The sequence below is a fragment of the Ptychodera flava genome, chromosome 1 (genome assembly GCF_041260155.1).
Source record: "Ptychodera flava strain L36383 chromosome 1, AS_Pfla_20210202, whole genome shotgun sequence".
Lineage (NCBI taxonomy): Eukaryota > Metazoa > Hemichordata > Enteropneusta > Ptychoderidae > Ptychodera > Ptychodera flava.
The window spans coordinates 26449725-26466222 of NC_091928.1; the positions used below are offsets into that span (position 1 = coordinate 26449725).

General features: G+C 40.4%; 2 protein-coding genes across 3 annotated transcripts in view; both read right to left on the reverse strand.

Annotated features, from left to right (window-relative positions):
* Positions 1 to 549: 549 nt before the first annotated feature.
* LOC139133864 (uncharacterized) overlaps positions 550 to 16498 on the reverse strand; it is a 33606-nt gene continuing 17657 nt past the window's right edge. Inside the window, exons 3-5 of one of the 2 annotated variants that reach the window (XM_070700643.1) lie at positions 14759 to 15057; positions 14436 to 14528; positions 13478 to 14134 (exon numbers count right to left, since the gene is read on the reverse strand). In XM_070700643.1, coding sequence (XP_070556744.1) covers positions 13751 to 14134; positions 14436 to 14528; positions 14759 to 15057 — 776 coding nt within the window. In that variant the 3' untranslated portion in view covers positions 13478 to 13750. Of the gene's footprint in view, positions 5124 to 13477; positions 14135 to 14435; positions 14529 to 14758; positions 15058 to 16498 lie in introns of those variants that run through there. The other variant, XM_070700635.1, reaches the window with a different exon arrangement.
* LOC139143713 (uncharacterized) lies at positions 2060 to 3328 on the reverse strand. The gene has a single exon (XM_070714251.1). The coding sequence runs from the start codon at positions 3326 to 3328 to the stop codon at positions 2060 to 2062; it is 1269 nt and encodes a 422-aa protein (XP_070570352.1).

Here is a 16498-nt window from a genome sequence, read left to right on the forward strand (position 1 = left end):
TCCCTTCTCTAAATAAAGAATAAAAATACCATCAATAACATTGGGCTCACATTTGTGCCTTCACAGATTCTTGGAGAAGTCTACCATTTCTCACAATCTTATCGACTTGCTTTCAACTACTGAAAAAGTAATTTTAGGCAAACCATTTTGAATAATTCCCATTTTGAATGCTTTGGAAAATTATGTTCGCTTGAGTGAGAAGATAGCATTTTTGTGAATCTTCCATGGGTTACATCCCCATACAGAATATGTAATGGAATGTTGCCAGACTAGTTAAACCTGTTCTATATAACAAAAAGGTTTCTGAGTTAATCCTATAGATATAACAATAGAAATTTATGCATTAACTTTTCCTGGCGATGACCCCCTAAGCTGGTCAAAACTTGCTTCCGAACAGCCAGGCACATGAAGTACCTGTAAACATTGATTTTATTATTATTGAATGGTAATTTCTAAATTTCCTTGAAATACCTAAAGACACTTTTGTTAGATACAGATGCTTTTTAATAGTATTGAAAAGTAAAATAGACAAATTAATTAGCTAAGTAACTCAATCAAATAGGATGTTAATTTATTGCACTGTGGAGCTGACCAATGTTAACTGCAAGTATTGTCTACATTGACAAACTTTGCAAGGTTGAAAATTGAGCAAACAATGGGTAAAAGCTGTAATCAAAATTTTATGAAATTCTTCTCTGTTGTCAGAGCCTGATTACTTGTCAGAAGTATACAAACATTGCTCATTCTGTTCAACCAGTTTCAAACTGCGGAGATGTACACTTACAAGTCTTTGACAACTGAAAACTTTTGTCTAAAGCAAGACATGATGGCAACAGAACGCTTGAATAATTTAACCCTGAATCCCAATGGACCACTGTGCAGGCAAAACCATGTACACAAATGCGCACAGAAATGTGTACTTCCTTAAGCACTTGTACTTTAACCAAGTGATCTTTTGAGTGTATTGAGTCTGTAGATCACATCCATCACTTTTATTCCGGAGTAAACAATTCAGACTGAAACTTTTTGTGACACGATCTGAATGTTTCATTGTATAATGAAGTGAAGGAGCAGAGAAACTGTTCAAGCGATGGTGTACTTTTAAAAGCCATATGGCAGAGTTCTGTAATTTTCAACCAGGATTCTTTTGTCATAAACAACAGCCCATGTCTCTTTATGGTTTGTTACAAAATCACTTCCAACATGTTGGATTTCATCCAGGTAATTTGACATTGGACCCGTAGTTACTAGACAAGCAATATCATTGCTGCTGATCTTAAGATTGTTTTGGGTACTGGAGCGTGATCCCTCCCACTTTACAAACAGTACTGTTGCCTTTCCTATTGGGTTTGGCAAGACAGAAAGCATAGTTGTATGTCCTACAGACACAAACTTCATAATATAATTGTCAGTGAAGTCAAATCTTGAAGTAAGATCACCTAAATTGTCTCCAAGAGGGGGCTCATACTCTCCAGGTTTGCTGATAAATATGACGGAATCAGTGTTAAAGTACAAAACGCGTTTTCCAATGGTCTCCAAGACATCATACATCTTGAGACGGGCATATGCTGACGTGAATGCATCAATGACAGCATTGATGTTTGAGATCTCTCCGTCAAAGTCATCCTGAACACCAACCATATTGTCATTGATGAAAGTTAGGTTATTGACAATATTTGTTCACTTGTGAGCAATCGTAACAGTTCTTTGGGTTGTTGGATGTAACGTTGCTCAGAAAGTTGTTGCGTTGAGCAAACTTGCCCCACATGGCACTCAGCATCAATGTTGCAAAGTTTGTCGACCCGGGTTGTGGCATATCTTCGTCTTGTCGAGTAAGATACCTTCCCTCTTGTACTTCTCCTGGATATATCGATCACAGTCATCCTCACTATGACCCATGAAGGCCATCCACTGCTTTCTTCTTTCAGCTTCAAGAAGGCGTTGACATAATCAGTAAAGATACCTCCTGTGTGAGTTCCTCTGTCATACAAATCACTCTCTTCATAATGCCAGACCTCAAAAACTTTGACGACCTTGTACCCTTTCTCAATGGCTTTGGCTAATTCAGGTGTTGTCCATGTTCCCACGAAGGACCGTTCCTTGTCACTGTGTTTGCATGGTGACTGCTGTTTGGTGTCAGCACAACTTCGGCACAGGGAAACATCAACTTCTTATCAACTCTGAGGGGAAGAACGGGAAAGTACAGTTGCCTAGGTGGCAAAACTCGACATTTGGTTAGACCAAAGTACGTAGGAACTTGTGATACGATGTTCTGGGTAAGGATGTTGGGATGTTTGATCGGATATTTACAGAACTTCATGATATGGCAGTGAAGGTTCCTGAAGCCAACATGGTGGATTTCTTCATCTTTTTCACACTCATAATACAGAGTTGTAGCATTGGTTCTACTGCCATAGCACGCATCTTTTGGCTTGAGGGGCACCTGAAAATCAAGGGATGTGACGAATTCTTGAAGCTCATGGTTTTCCTCCATTTCTTTCTTGAAGTCACACTCCCACATTTCAATGACTCTGAATCCATGGGATCGTAAAAATCTCATCTTGTCTTTAGCAGACTGGTTGAGATCAGCCATGGTCTTCTCCACTCTGGTGTTGACAGTACCAGGGTCTTTGTAGCACTGAGGGCAGCCATTGTCGTAACAGCCATGCAGCTCATACACTGTGTTGTTCTCCTCATCATACCCGTCTACCCAATATTGATCTATTTTCGTCTTACCGCTGTTGTGGACATGCTTGATGCTAGCCTTTTTCTTGAATGTCATCCACTCTAACCATTGCAACGTGAGGACAGAGCTATCTTGCCTGTGGAGGTACCTTTGATCTGCAATGACTCCCTTAGTCTCTTCCATGAGTGAGTTCTTGTGGAGAGCTACCTTACATGCCGATGAAATAGTCATACAAACCTTGAATGGATCTATACCACTCATCTGAACAAACATGTCTTGAAATTTCACACAACTTCTCCTCAAGATGTCAACATCACTCCTGCAGCAGTTTTCTAATTCTTTCTTAAGATGGAATGGACGATTCTTCAATTTTGCGTCTTCATACCATCTTAGGAACCTCTCTCTCTCATGTTGTTTCATGCCATCTTGACCAAAGTATCTGGCATCTGGGAGGGGACCAACATACTCTTGATTTGCCGCAGTGTTAAATGAATGAGGAAAGTACGTGTAGCCTTTATGCAAGTCATCCAACTCAAACATGCCCGGAAGCTGAGCCAGAGGTACTGGTAGAAAATTATGGAAGTCAATAAACTTGATGTCTAAATTAGGGATGAAGATGCAGATGATTTTCTTCCCATTCATGATGACTTGCGGCTGAATATTTTTGTCATGGCAGTATTGTACTATGAGTTGTCCATCATAACCTTGAAGACCGTGTCCGATGAAGGTACTGGGGGAGTTTCTTTCCACAAGGACCCAATTACAGAATTCATGGATAGTGTTAGGGCCATGGAAAACCTGCTCTGGGTCCGAAGCAGACTGGACAATGCACATGTTGGGAACCTGGGGCCAACCATCTTGTGTACGCACAAAGCAAAGTAAAAGCATCGCATCTCTTTCTCTTTGACCTCTTCATTCTCTTCGGTGGTTTTTGAGTCATCCTTGCTATTGCCTGCAGGGGAATCTAACTTTAGTTTCTTGCCAGGCGGTTGGATGTTACATAAGTGGTCACTGTCTTCATATTGCTGGCAGTCTTTGCAGTATATTTCTCCACAGTGATGCTGCATATGTTACTTCTCCTCCCCCAGTTGACGGTCACGCCACAGAACTTACATCGACGGATGGCCTGGCATACAGCTTCACGAGAGTTTGGAGCTTTTGTTTGTGATTTTCAAAGCACTTTTGACCTCTGAAGTAACGGTGGCAATCTATGCAGTAGACAAAGTCCTCAGAAAGTGGGCATACCGATAAGGCGCGGCAACAGTTGCAGAAGTCTCTACAGTAATGGCCATGGTAGTTGTTGTATCCAATGTTACACTGATGACAATAGTAGCTTCTCTTCAGAAATGCGCACATAGATGTTATGACGTCATAGTGGTTGTCATGGTAGTAGAGATAGATGTTGTGTTCTGCAGAACTAGGGTCTAGTCCCCGGTATAGAACTGATCCTGTCTCGTCTGAAATCACACTAATACAGTACGACGGAAGCACAGCTTGTAACTTGTTGAGCTCTCGGTGGCCACAGAGGCCTGGTGAAATACCAGCTTGAGTGATAAGTTTAGTAGCGCGTCTTGCCTGAACCTGGCGTCCTCTTCGTATGGAATTCCAGTTACGGTCAGAGCCACGGTGGACATGGGCAATCGCTGTAACTATGGCCCTTGCACAGCATAACTCATCCTTGTTTATTATCTGAATTACACATCTCATGTGCTTGAGTCGATCAGTAATGTTGACAGGCCTCCTACTCTCTTCTTTCCCCTCCTCAACAGGCGTGTGTACATGAACAAAGTTAATGAAGAATTTGTCATTGAGGGTGATTTCTTCATGGGGTTGTACCACTTCTTCTATTTCATTCAGCACCTTGTGGACTGTGAGTTCTTGAACGGGCCAAAAGGGCAGCTGGATTTGATTTGAAAGTGACGGACTCTCCATTGTCATACAAACTCTGTCTGTGGGAGAGATGTCTTGCGTCAGCCTGTCAATGACGCTTTGAAAAGTGTCCTGAAGTACAGCCATGACTTGAACGAAACCACCCACAGGTTGGATGTTATTAAACCTGATCTCGTAGTCTTGAAACAAAGCATTGAATTTTTGAGCTTGCTGTTCTCGGACACATATGATTTCAAAATACCTGGTGCTGATGTCTGGCTGGTCATCTGGTGCAGTGCCTGGCTGGTAATCTGGTGAGACTACTTCAACTTCACTCTGACCAGCCTTTGTGGGTGACTGACTACCATCCATGCCACTACTACCACCACCACTATTATCACTCATACTGCTGTTTCTACTTCCAGCAGATCCAATGACGATGCTGTTATTTTCATCACTTGTGTACTTTTCTTCACCATAAGTATCACTTGAGACAGTTTGTGTCATTTCCAGATTTTTTCTTTGGCCAGTGCATTGTTTGTTTGAGTTAGGTTTTGGTGCTGTTGATCTGTAAAAAATGTGAAGGGGAAAAAGTTACGGGCTGCTTTTGTACAATTGATGCACTATCAACCTACGTAACCACAGAAATATCACATAAATTAAAAATATCATCAATATTGGTGAAGCCTGTTCATTGACCATCTAACATTATCTACGTTATTCACTAAAATTTATGTTAAGGTAGTACCCGCCTTGAAAAAGAAAGAATTAACTTTAGCTAGAACTTTCCTCAATGAAAGTCCCAACAATTCTCTTTAAAAATCAAAAATACTGTGTGCAAATCTTAGTACTACAGAAACAAATTACCTGATATTTACCAATATTTGAAATTCAAAATGGCCACCATCCCTGTGTTTTTATCTGAGGGTGGGGAAGTAAAATTGACAATTTTCACAAAACTAAGCTGATACAAACTTTAGTTACTCCATAAGCTTCAAAATGAGTCCAAAAAGTGGTAGGCCGAAAGAATATTATAAAAATTTGACAGTCCCAATATCTGTCCCCGAGCATTCTAACTTAAATTTATGTGTACAGGCAGTATTAAACGTTACAAACCTGTGGGGAGTTCCCTTTGAAAGTACTTTAAAAGCCTGTCAAACTGGTAAGAACACCTTTCACCCTCCAAGACAATTCATCCCTTACTTAGGGTTAGGGTCCGAACTAATGACCACTTGCGGGTGGACATAAGACCACTCCACGTGACTCAAATGACCACTCGGAGCGACTATATGACCACTTCGGTAGCGGGCGACACAATAACCACTCAACTTGTCAGAGGTCTCTTGGTCACCTTTGTTATGTCTATGGCTAGATGGTTATTAGGTCACCTCATAAGAATACATAGGTGACCAATGTTTGAGTGGTTAGTCGGTCGCCTGTCCTTGGTCACCAATGTATTGTCTATGTGAGCGACCAAATAACCACTCGGACATGTTATTTGGTCACAATGTATTGTCAATAAGGCGACGAAGTAACCACTAACATTTTGAGTGGTGATTTGGTCACTAATGTCACTTGGTCACTTATGTATTGTCTATCGGGAAGTATTGGTTTAGAGTGGTCGTTAGGTCATCTATGTATTGTCTATGTCTGTGTCAAGTCTATTGGGCAAAACTTGTATTTCATAATTCAATGTTTGTAACTTCCTGTTTGAATATCTTAAATGTGAAGGTTCTCCAGAATAGAGAAGAAATATATCTATTGATCCTGAAATAACCAGGACTCAAAGCTCAATACCCCATTATCATCAGAAATGTTCTTTGGTTATTCTGTCGAAAATCCGATGATAAAGCCTGAAGATGGCTTATTTAACTTTTTGACATACGCCCTCTAGGGCCCACTTTGCTATGATTTTGGGACTCTGGATCACCAAAATCCGTATCTTACTTGTATTTAATCCTCGAATTTCAGGTTTTGTTGCATGGAAAGTGTTAAGGGGATCAAGAGTGTAAAGATTTGAAAATTTGAACCGAATCAAACAACATTAAGTATTCCAAGACAGCACTTTTCGTAAAATCAACTGGCATCTGGGTATAACCTGACAATTCCCCACCCTCCAGGTTTTGGCCACAACTTTCTTATTTTTGGTCTGATGGTGACGAAATTTTTAAATGTTATAGATGAGACCCCAAGCTTTCTGCCAATTATATAAGTTGATAGGGTTTGCATCAAACATGAGCTAGAAGTTGGTGTTCAAAAGTTACATACACATCCCGATTTCCCTGCAATGCAGAATTCGTACGGTCAAACGACATATTTTGAAAATGGGCTCATTCTACACTTTTTATTGCAAAGATCCAGGTCGCGATTTTTGGTGGCATAGGCTGTGTATTCTGGAATAGGGCTGAAGTCCTGTTTTTTTTCAGGGTCAATAGACATATTTTTTCTCTATGATTATAATGAATAAATCATTATAGCATCAAATCTATAGTGTCATTTTAGTGCATGTTAGTGTAAGGTGAAAGTATGAGTGAAAATGTGAGTTTTTACATAATATTGGATTCACATCTAACATACTTAAATTAATCAAATCCTTAAATTGCTACGTGTTTTAAACTCAGCAAAATCTCCTCTCTAATATACTTGAGAACTACAGCCTAATCATGCCATATAACAAACCCCTACTAAATATTTTGAATTGACATTTGCTACATATATATTGTCTAAAGCATCACTGTAGCCCCCTTTTCGTACATTTTATGACAGGGTCTTAAATGAGTCAGCATTCTCCTGTGTTAAGTCTATGTGGCACCCTGAATTTTAATTACATAATTCAATTTCTCTGATTTCCTGACTTCACATCTTAAATATGAAAGAACCCCTGCATAAAAAAGCATTCTATATATTGATCGTGTAAACACAAGGACTCAAGCTAATGTCTGTGTGTAGATTTAAGGACAGGAAAATTGAAAATCCTGTAAATTCAAAATTCCTATTGTAACTCTATGGAGAACCAAAACACACAGCCTATACCACAGAAAATCGTGACGTTCTATTATAAAATCTCAACCTCATCATGAATATTGCACTCGTCAGACCGTTTTCGGTGACATGTTGCCGAAACCCGGAACAAAACACAGAACCGTCAAAGATCACCCGACCCGCCAGCGATATTGTTCCCACACTCCTTTAATTTCTGGATTTGGGGAGAGAATTTATAGCGGTTAAAGAGTCCAGATTCTGAGCTTTTGAACCATGTACATGACATCTGGATCTTTGCAAGAAAAAGCGTAGAATGAACCCATTTTCCAAAACATGTCGTCGACCTTTTGTGGTTGTTAGGTCACCTATGTATTGTCTATGTCTGTGTTAAGTCTATAGAGGGCAAAACGTGTATTTCATAATTGAATCGTTATAACTTCCTGTTTGAATATCTTAAATATGAAGGTTCTCCAGAGTAGAGAAAAAATATATGTATTGATCCTGAAATAACCAGGACTCAAGCTCCTTATTTATAGATTTAACGACAGGGTCTTAAACAGTCAGATTTCCCCCTGTGTTAAGTCTATGGGGCACACTGAATTTTAATTCAATAATTTTAATTGTATGACTTCCTGTCTAAATATCTTAAATATTCAGGTACCACAGTATAGAGAGTTAATACATCTATTGCACCTGAAAAGACTAGGACTCCAGCTCGTTTCTGTGGAATTTAAGGCAGGTTTTAGAATTGTCAAATTTCCCCCATGTATTGTCTATGGCCCAAAAATAATATTTCATAATTCAATTTTTATGACTTCCTGTCTGAATATCTTTAATATGCGGTTATTTCAGAATAGAGAAAAACAGGACTCCAGCCCTATTCTGTGGATCTGAAGACAGGTTTTAGAAAATTTAAGATTTTCCCCCTATGTATTGTCTATGGCCCAAAAATAATATTTCATAATTTAATTTCTCTGACTTCCTGACTTCATATCTAAAATATGAAAGTACCCCTCCATAGAGATAAATTCTATCTATTGATCATGATAACACCAGGACTCAAGCTCTTTTCTGTTGTGTAGATTTAAGGAGAGGAAAATTGAAAATCCTGTAAATTCAAAATTCCCATTGTAACTCTATGCAGAACCAGAATACACAGCCTATGCCACCGAAAATCTGACGTGGATCTTTGCAATAAAAGTGTAGAATGAGCCCATTTTCCAAAAAATGTTGTTGACCTTAAGAATTCTGCATTGCAGGGAAATCGGGATGTGTATGTAACTTTTGAACACCAACTTCTAGCTCATGTTTGATGCAAACCCTATCAACCTATATATATTGGCAGAAAGCTTGGGTCTCATCTATAACATCTAAAAATTTCGTCACCATAAGACCAAAAATAAGAAAGTTGTGGCCAACACCTGGAGGCTGGGGAATTGTCTGGTTACCCAGATGCCAGTTGATTTACGAAAAGTGCTGTCTTGGAATACTTAATGTTGTTTGATTCGGTTCAAATTTTCAAATCTTTACACTCTGATCCCCTTAACACACACTTGAAATTCGAGGATTAAATACAAGTAAGATACGGATTTTGGTGATCAAGAGTCCCAAAATCATAGCAAAGTTGGCCCTAGAGGGCGTATTTCAAAAAGTTAAATAAGCCATCTTCAGGCTTTATCATCAGATTTTTGACCGAATAACCAAAGAATAATTCTGAGAGGACACTTGGTCACCAATGTATTGTCTAAGGGGCAATGGAATGACCACTAAGAACATTTGAGAGAGGTTTCATGGTCACCTATGTTTTGTCTAAGGGGCGCCCAAATAACCATTACCAATATTAATGAGAGGTCATTTGGTCACCAATGTATTGTCTAAGGGGAAACGGCTGAGAGGTCACTTGGTCACCGATGTATTGTCTAAGGAGCAGCGGAATGACCACTAAGAACATTTGTGAGAGGTTTCATGGCCACCAATGTATTGTCTACATGGTGACGAAATAACCACTAAGAACAAGAAACCAAGAAACCTGTCAGAAATGTTGATGATGAGTGGTTGTTTGGTCACCTCATAGACAATACCCTGGCGATCAAGTAACCTGTCAGAAAATTTTCTCAGTGGTTATTAGGTTGCTCCTGAGTACCGAAATCATTTTCGGGGGACAAGGTCAGATGGGTTAAGCAGGTAACCCTGGGTGCATAACCCAAAACCACCTTCAAAACCACGTTTTGGGGCATCGACAAAAAAGCAAATGGTCATTAGGTCGCTGGTTAGGACCGAAATCATTTTCGGGAGACGAGGTCAGACGGGTGGAGCAGATAACCCTAGGTGCATAGCCCAAAATCACCTTCGAAACCACGTTTTGGGGCATCGAAAAAAACGCCAGTGGTCATTTGGTCACTAGCTAGACAATACACAGGTGACTAAGGTCACATATTGGACCCTAATATTTGTTAGGTGTAAATGATGCCTACATTATCAGGACAAGTTCAAATGCAATACCAATATGTGCTTTTACGACCTTTGAACTATGAACAGAATTAGTGTGGCAGGATCGAGTCGGCACATTGCTTCAGGAGGTCGTTTGAGAGGCAGAAGGGGAGCTATTATTATTATTATTGAAAATTGTTTAAAATGCACTACACATACGTTTCAGCACATTGTACATAGCTGGATAAAATAATTTAAAAGTACAACCACACTAGAAAATTAAAACAGAAAATTACACATAAAACTGAGTAAAAAGGTAGGTTTTCAAACTGCGCTTAAAACTATCTACACTTCTGGCGGTCTTAATTTCAAATGGCAACTTATTCCATTGTAAGGGTGCACATACTGAAAACACTCTCTGTCCATATGTCTTTTTAAAGTTACCATGGTGTTGGGTTAAACATAATTTGTCACTCGATCGCAGGTCTCTGGCAGGTACATATAAATCTAATAAATCTCTCAGATAAATAGGTGCATTTCCATGGATAATTTTGAATGTAAGCAACAGAATTTTAAATCTGATGCGGGCCTCTACCGGTACCAATGTAAATCTTTGAGTACGGGTGCTAGCCTCACTCATGACTTCCCTGATACAGTTCTACTACAGAACTAAAATTATAAAGAGTGCGGCAAAGCTACATGTAAAAACCAACCATAGGGTTTAAACATTTAGTTAAAATGAATGCCATATTGTATGAGCCAATAAGTAAGAGCAATATGGAGTGAATTGTATTTTAAAATCATGTCAACCTCCATGGCTATGGTTGCAGTATAGCAGTGAATTGGGAGCAGATAACAGAAACTCGAATGAATGATGATGGTGAAGCGTGTGCCACATTGACAAATTTTGGCAGTTTAAAACAAATTTCAACATTTTCACACTGCTTTTTTAAATATCTGAATGAACTAAAAGGGAGGGGGGTCATCAGAAATCTGCTCAAAGGTTGCCAGAGACCCTACGACCGATGTAAACACTGTATCTACCGGTACATGTAGGGTACGTTGGCGATTGATGAAAGTTAAAACATGTTTGTTTACAATGAATGTCACAAAATTTAAATGTTGCAGCTAAGTTGACGTTACGCATCTAGATATCATGCATGAAATACATTGTGTGTAAACAAGAAAGTTGCACATGTCCAGTTCCGAAGATCCCCTCCCTTTAACCCTTAGCACCCTGACCCCCTGGTAACCTATGATGACCTACAGACATTTTTCTCCTAGCCAGGGTCAAAGGGTTAATCATTTAATTTCTTCTGACAGATCTTTCCTGTCGACCAAAAACTCTTTGTTTTGGCCATTTCATTATGAGTTCATTTAGAGGCCTCTTTTAGCAGTGGTCATATGACTATTTAACCCCAGCTGACATGAACTCACATCAATCAAATCCATGCACATGTACATGACACAGTGGTATCATATGGCATAAATTTGGCATCATGATTGGTCGAGATATGAAAATAACAGTGCTACTTTTGTGATACCGTACAGTTGGAACAAGCACAAGTTAATATTTAGCAAAAAAATTCTTGAATCCAGAATCTTCACAGCAATAAACCACCTCAGTAATGTACCGTACTTTGTTTTGCACTACAGCTAAGCCCGCGCATAACCTTGCATTATGCTGGTACATTTGCCGCACAATGCTGGTTTCTGTAACGCACAGTGTAAAGGTGCGGCTTGGGCCAGTGTGCGATGCGCTCAACCCCATTGACAGCGCATAAATTTACCATGGAAATCAGAGCACAATTGTACTCGCATTTTTCAATGGCCTACTCTGCACCAGCGTACCACGCAGGGCTGTGCTGTAACTTCAGGCTGCTGCTGAAGTCAGGAAATGAAATGGCTATTTCGTATAGGGATTGTGCCACCATGTCATCTTCGACGTTCGATTTTACCGTGAAAAGTAGCAAGTTCATCTATCATGTAACCGTCGACCGTTCCCTATCATTCTCAAATTCATCATACCTGGTACTTAATTTGCTTCAAAACGCTCGTTTCGTGTGATTTTCGGCCGAATTTGAAATCGGACACGGAATGTGACATGACGTGGTTTTTATAGCCATTCTGTTTCCAGACTTGAGGTGTTTCTCGCTTCTGTACACTCGTCTATGGGGCCAATAGTCCCAGAGCTGAATAGCCCACCAAGAGACTGTGGATGCAGCAGGGTCTATGGAAAAAACATTTAAATTTTGAAACGAGAACGGGCAAGAAAATGTCAGCACGTTTGTAGGCCTGGAAGTGTTAGTCGTGTTCCTTGCTTTTCAAGGTATTTGTGGGTACGATGTGAACATGGCGGAGGTTACGGGAATAGGTGGATACCGTGGAAACCTAGCTGTGATATCGCAGCGGAGAACGCGTTCAAATCAAAGGTCACCGCCACGGTCAAATATCACAGCTAGTGGAAACATTCATTGCTACGGATTAGTCGCTGATGTGTTTGTCAGAGGAGGGGCAGAGGAGTCGGTCACAGTCGATGACGGTGTGCTCACTGTCGTCGGAATTTCATCTGGACATTTGTAATGGACGTACGTGATGACGGTGTCATCGAATAATATGGATAAGGATTAAGGTGTATAATGCTGGCAAACACGATCGCAGTAATCTATATTGAGCTGCCTGCTGCGGTGTTTGTTCAGTTGATGCTGTCCCCGTTTCGCTGAAGCTACCACCTCCATTGATCGCATACCCAGTAAGCTGCTTTGGAGCAACCTTACAACCGCTATAAAGTTCGAAAAATACATCGTCCAACTAAAGAAATGAAACTCATTCCACGTTTTGATGTTGATCAGACCTATGTACATTCGGGTCAACTGATGAGAGGTCTAATCAAATGTCACGAGCTTCATTGGCTGTACGATCAATTATGTCAGCATATCTAATAACGTTAAATCATGGCTCCGCCCTCGGCCCCGCTTGGCGGCTACATTCAAATTTCGCAAACGGCCCTAAAATATCCCAGATGCTGTCGATTTCGCTAAGGCTGCTTCATTTCATTGGCGATATATACCTTCTCACAGCCCAAACTTCACAAATTTTCCGTCAAGTGGTCAAAACTGGGTAGATTTGATGGCTGATTTATGGACTTGCCAACACCGGGAGAAATTTTGAGAATCAACATGCAGAAGTGAAGAAAACGGAGGTAATTCATGGGTATGTCAGTTTACTGTCGAGTGGAGCTGGCTACCTTCTCATTATATACACTGTGTAGTAACTCTTGCCGTAGACTGAACCTGGGCAATGGTAACTCTCGCCGTAGACTGAACCTGGGCAATGGTGTCACTTGTATATTTTGGCATAGATTGTGAAACTGTATGAGGGTTTCCAGAGGGTTGTTCACATAAGCACATTACAATGTGTAAAATATGACTTTATTAATCATAATCATAATTTATTAATAATCATAATTATCAAAACAATGGAGTTTCCAGACGGCATTTACACAAAGTAGACGACATTGTGTGTAAAAAAGTTTAATATTCTGTAACATTCATATTAATAATTTATTAATATTCATAATTATTTTTTATGATAATAATAGGAAAAATCATCACAAATATAATGCCTAATTGACCTGTGGCTCAACACTGTGAAAACCAGTCTTTTAGCGAAGTTGTCACGGTGCAGAGAAGTTCTGCGAATCGTGTTCCCGACTTCTTTGGCAATCTCACTGTCCTTAAATAATTCCTGGGGCTGCATCACTGTCACACGTTGTTCTAGTTGTCATGGTGAATCAATCGTGACAGCGGGTTCCGGTGTGGAGTCGATGTTTTCGCCTATCCGTGGAGTCGCGATGGCTGACTGGTTCAGTTGGTTGGTGATGCTGTGGTCGGCGATGCTGTCCTGCACTGACGTCAGCTTCTCTGTCAGCGTGTTAACCGCAGCTAACAGCTGACTAACGGACTTCTTCAAAAACTCGATGTCCCCGTCTCGTTTCTGACAGTGTTCGCAGCATTTGGACCCTTCGCCATCGCCAGCTGTCATCAGCTCATGGAAAGTGGCCTGCTGCTCATCGCTGAGCAACTGGTCAAGCCTGTCCATGGTTGGCATGTCGACGGGAATGACGTCACTTGCTGGTGCTGCCTCGCCACTTTCTTCAATCACTGCCTATGGAGAAAGAAAAACGATGGTATTGGGAATTAACTAACAACATAGTGAAAAATTATAATTTAACTTTAATATTATTGGAATACAGACACGGAATCTCTCTTTTACCGCAAAGGAAGTAAGCTTATGTGGCACTGATACTGGCTGGCCGGGTTACATTGTATTATTTGGACCGAGATTTCCATCAGTATTACTGTAAACGCGCGATTTCTGTAAGTACCCTTGCATGTCTGTCGACCGTTAGAGGACACAACATAGTTAACAGATAAAAACTACCCCAGGAACAGTTGGTATTACTTACTTGTTCATTTCTGCCAGTTTTCTTCCTTTTCGTCTTCTTGGTTCCCGGGGCTGTAGCTTTACGTTTATTCCAGCCAGCAGTAGCCGTATCTACCTGCAAGTCACCGTTAGAAAGAAATAAAAGTGAACTAATCCTTTTGGCGTTTGAATAGGTTCCTACTTTTGCTATTGCATGTGCGACTTTAGTGATAACAATTTGGTGATAGTCCAAGCATTGATAGGGTCACTATTGAAACGTAACCAATGTGACTAGATTCATTGCAAATCAACAAGTCCGATGTTGCAATTTTTGGGAGAAAGGCAGACGGCATTGCTGGTACTTACTTCAGAAGCAACGCTCGGTGTTGCACTTCTTGTTGCTTTGGTGACGTCGGAGTCGTTGGGCTGTGGATCAGCGTTCTCCTCATCTTCAGCCAGTCTTACCTCCAGTGATTTGAGAGCTCTCTCGTCGTCCGATGCAGCGATGACAGTTGCGGCGAGGCGCTCCCATGTCTTCGATGCCCCTTCTTTCCACCTCACCATGACTGTCTTGCCTTGAGCTAGGTGGCATTCTTGAATTTTACGTGACGATGTCACCATGGTTTTATCGTCGACCTCGAATCTAACCAATGCATAGGCTGGAACTAAAAAGAAATGAAAAACATTTAAGTATCAGGCACGTGACAGAAAAAAAAGCCACACCCAAACAGGCAGAAGTAAATCGACTCGAAATTTGGGTAAAACTTCGTATAAAAGATGTAAAAAGGAAATGTCTATACACAGTAACGTCATTGTTGACACATGATGGCTTGAAAACGATAACTCTATGGTAGTGGCTACCAAGCTTACCTTTGGTTGCTGAGCGACCGTAGCATGCCATAGAATAGGTGTTAATCTTGAGGAAAAAAATGATCGTAGTAAACACAGGGAACTTGTGCTTGTCTTGAACACAGATAACTTGTGATGCAGAGAGCACAATCTCGACTGACAAGATTTCGCAAAAGCAAGTTTTTTTATACGTTTTACGACTTTGAAGCACCGCTGATTTTGTCGGCACTTTTGGAGAAGTGCGTTTATCGATCGAGAGCCGCTGCAATGAGCGTGAACATTCTTGAACGTTAATTTGCATATTTGACTTCGTTAGTCAAAAAATAAACACCTTTAACTAATGACATCATAGCGAACAAAATAAAGTAACAAAAGAGAGCAAGAGATACAAATTCATTATTAACGCACCACACACAGTATCTATTCGATGCCACTGCATACTGCACTCAAAAAGATGTCTGCTCCATGAGAAATTCAAAGAACCTTTCGACTGAACAAGTATGTTCGCCGAAGAATCGTATCGTTGTCCAGTATCGGCCTGAAAATAGTTCAGATAAAGAAAAGGTTGGAAGCTGAAGACAAAATCGGTGTCAGCCGAAATGCCATAGGTTTGTTTCTAAAATGCTATCGGCAAAATGGCAGCATCGTAGACCCGCCAAGAAAATTTAACAGACGTTGTCTTCTCGGATTTGAGCAAATGGATTTCATCTACAAGGAGATAGAGAAAGACGCTGAACTCTCTGCATGTGAACTTTCTCACAAAATCAAAAGAAAGTTTGACATCGACGTTTCCGTGACGACGGTCAAAAACGTAAGGCGGTGGCTTGGGTGGACGAAGAGAAAAACCAAGTACTGTCAAATGATACATGCGGCTTATCGTCCTAAATGTTTTGCGTGGTGCAAGAGAACTTTGTTAAGTAGAGACACTTTCGATGATGTGATTTTTACCGACGAAAGCAAAGTTGTGTTCCAGCAGACAACAAACTACAAAATGGTGAAAGAAGGAATGGAAGAAGGTCTGCACCCCGTTGCTAAACACCCAACAGAGGTAAATACCGGTTTAATCTCAAATAAATGTTAGCTTCCACGCAATTGTTAAACGGTCATTATCTATGCTAGTTCGATGTTGATGACGATGTCAAAAAATACTAGCTTTCAAAAGTGCCTGTATTGATCACGTTTTATTGTTTGTATTGTTTACAGGTCTACGTTTGGGCGGGAATATCGAAGAAGGGCGCGACGTCAATTTGTATCTTT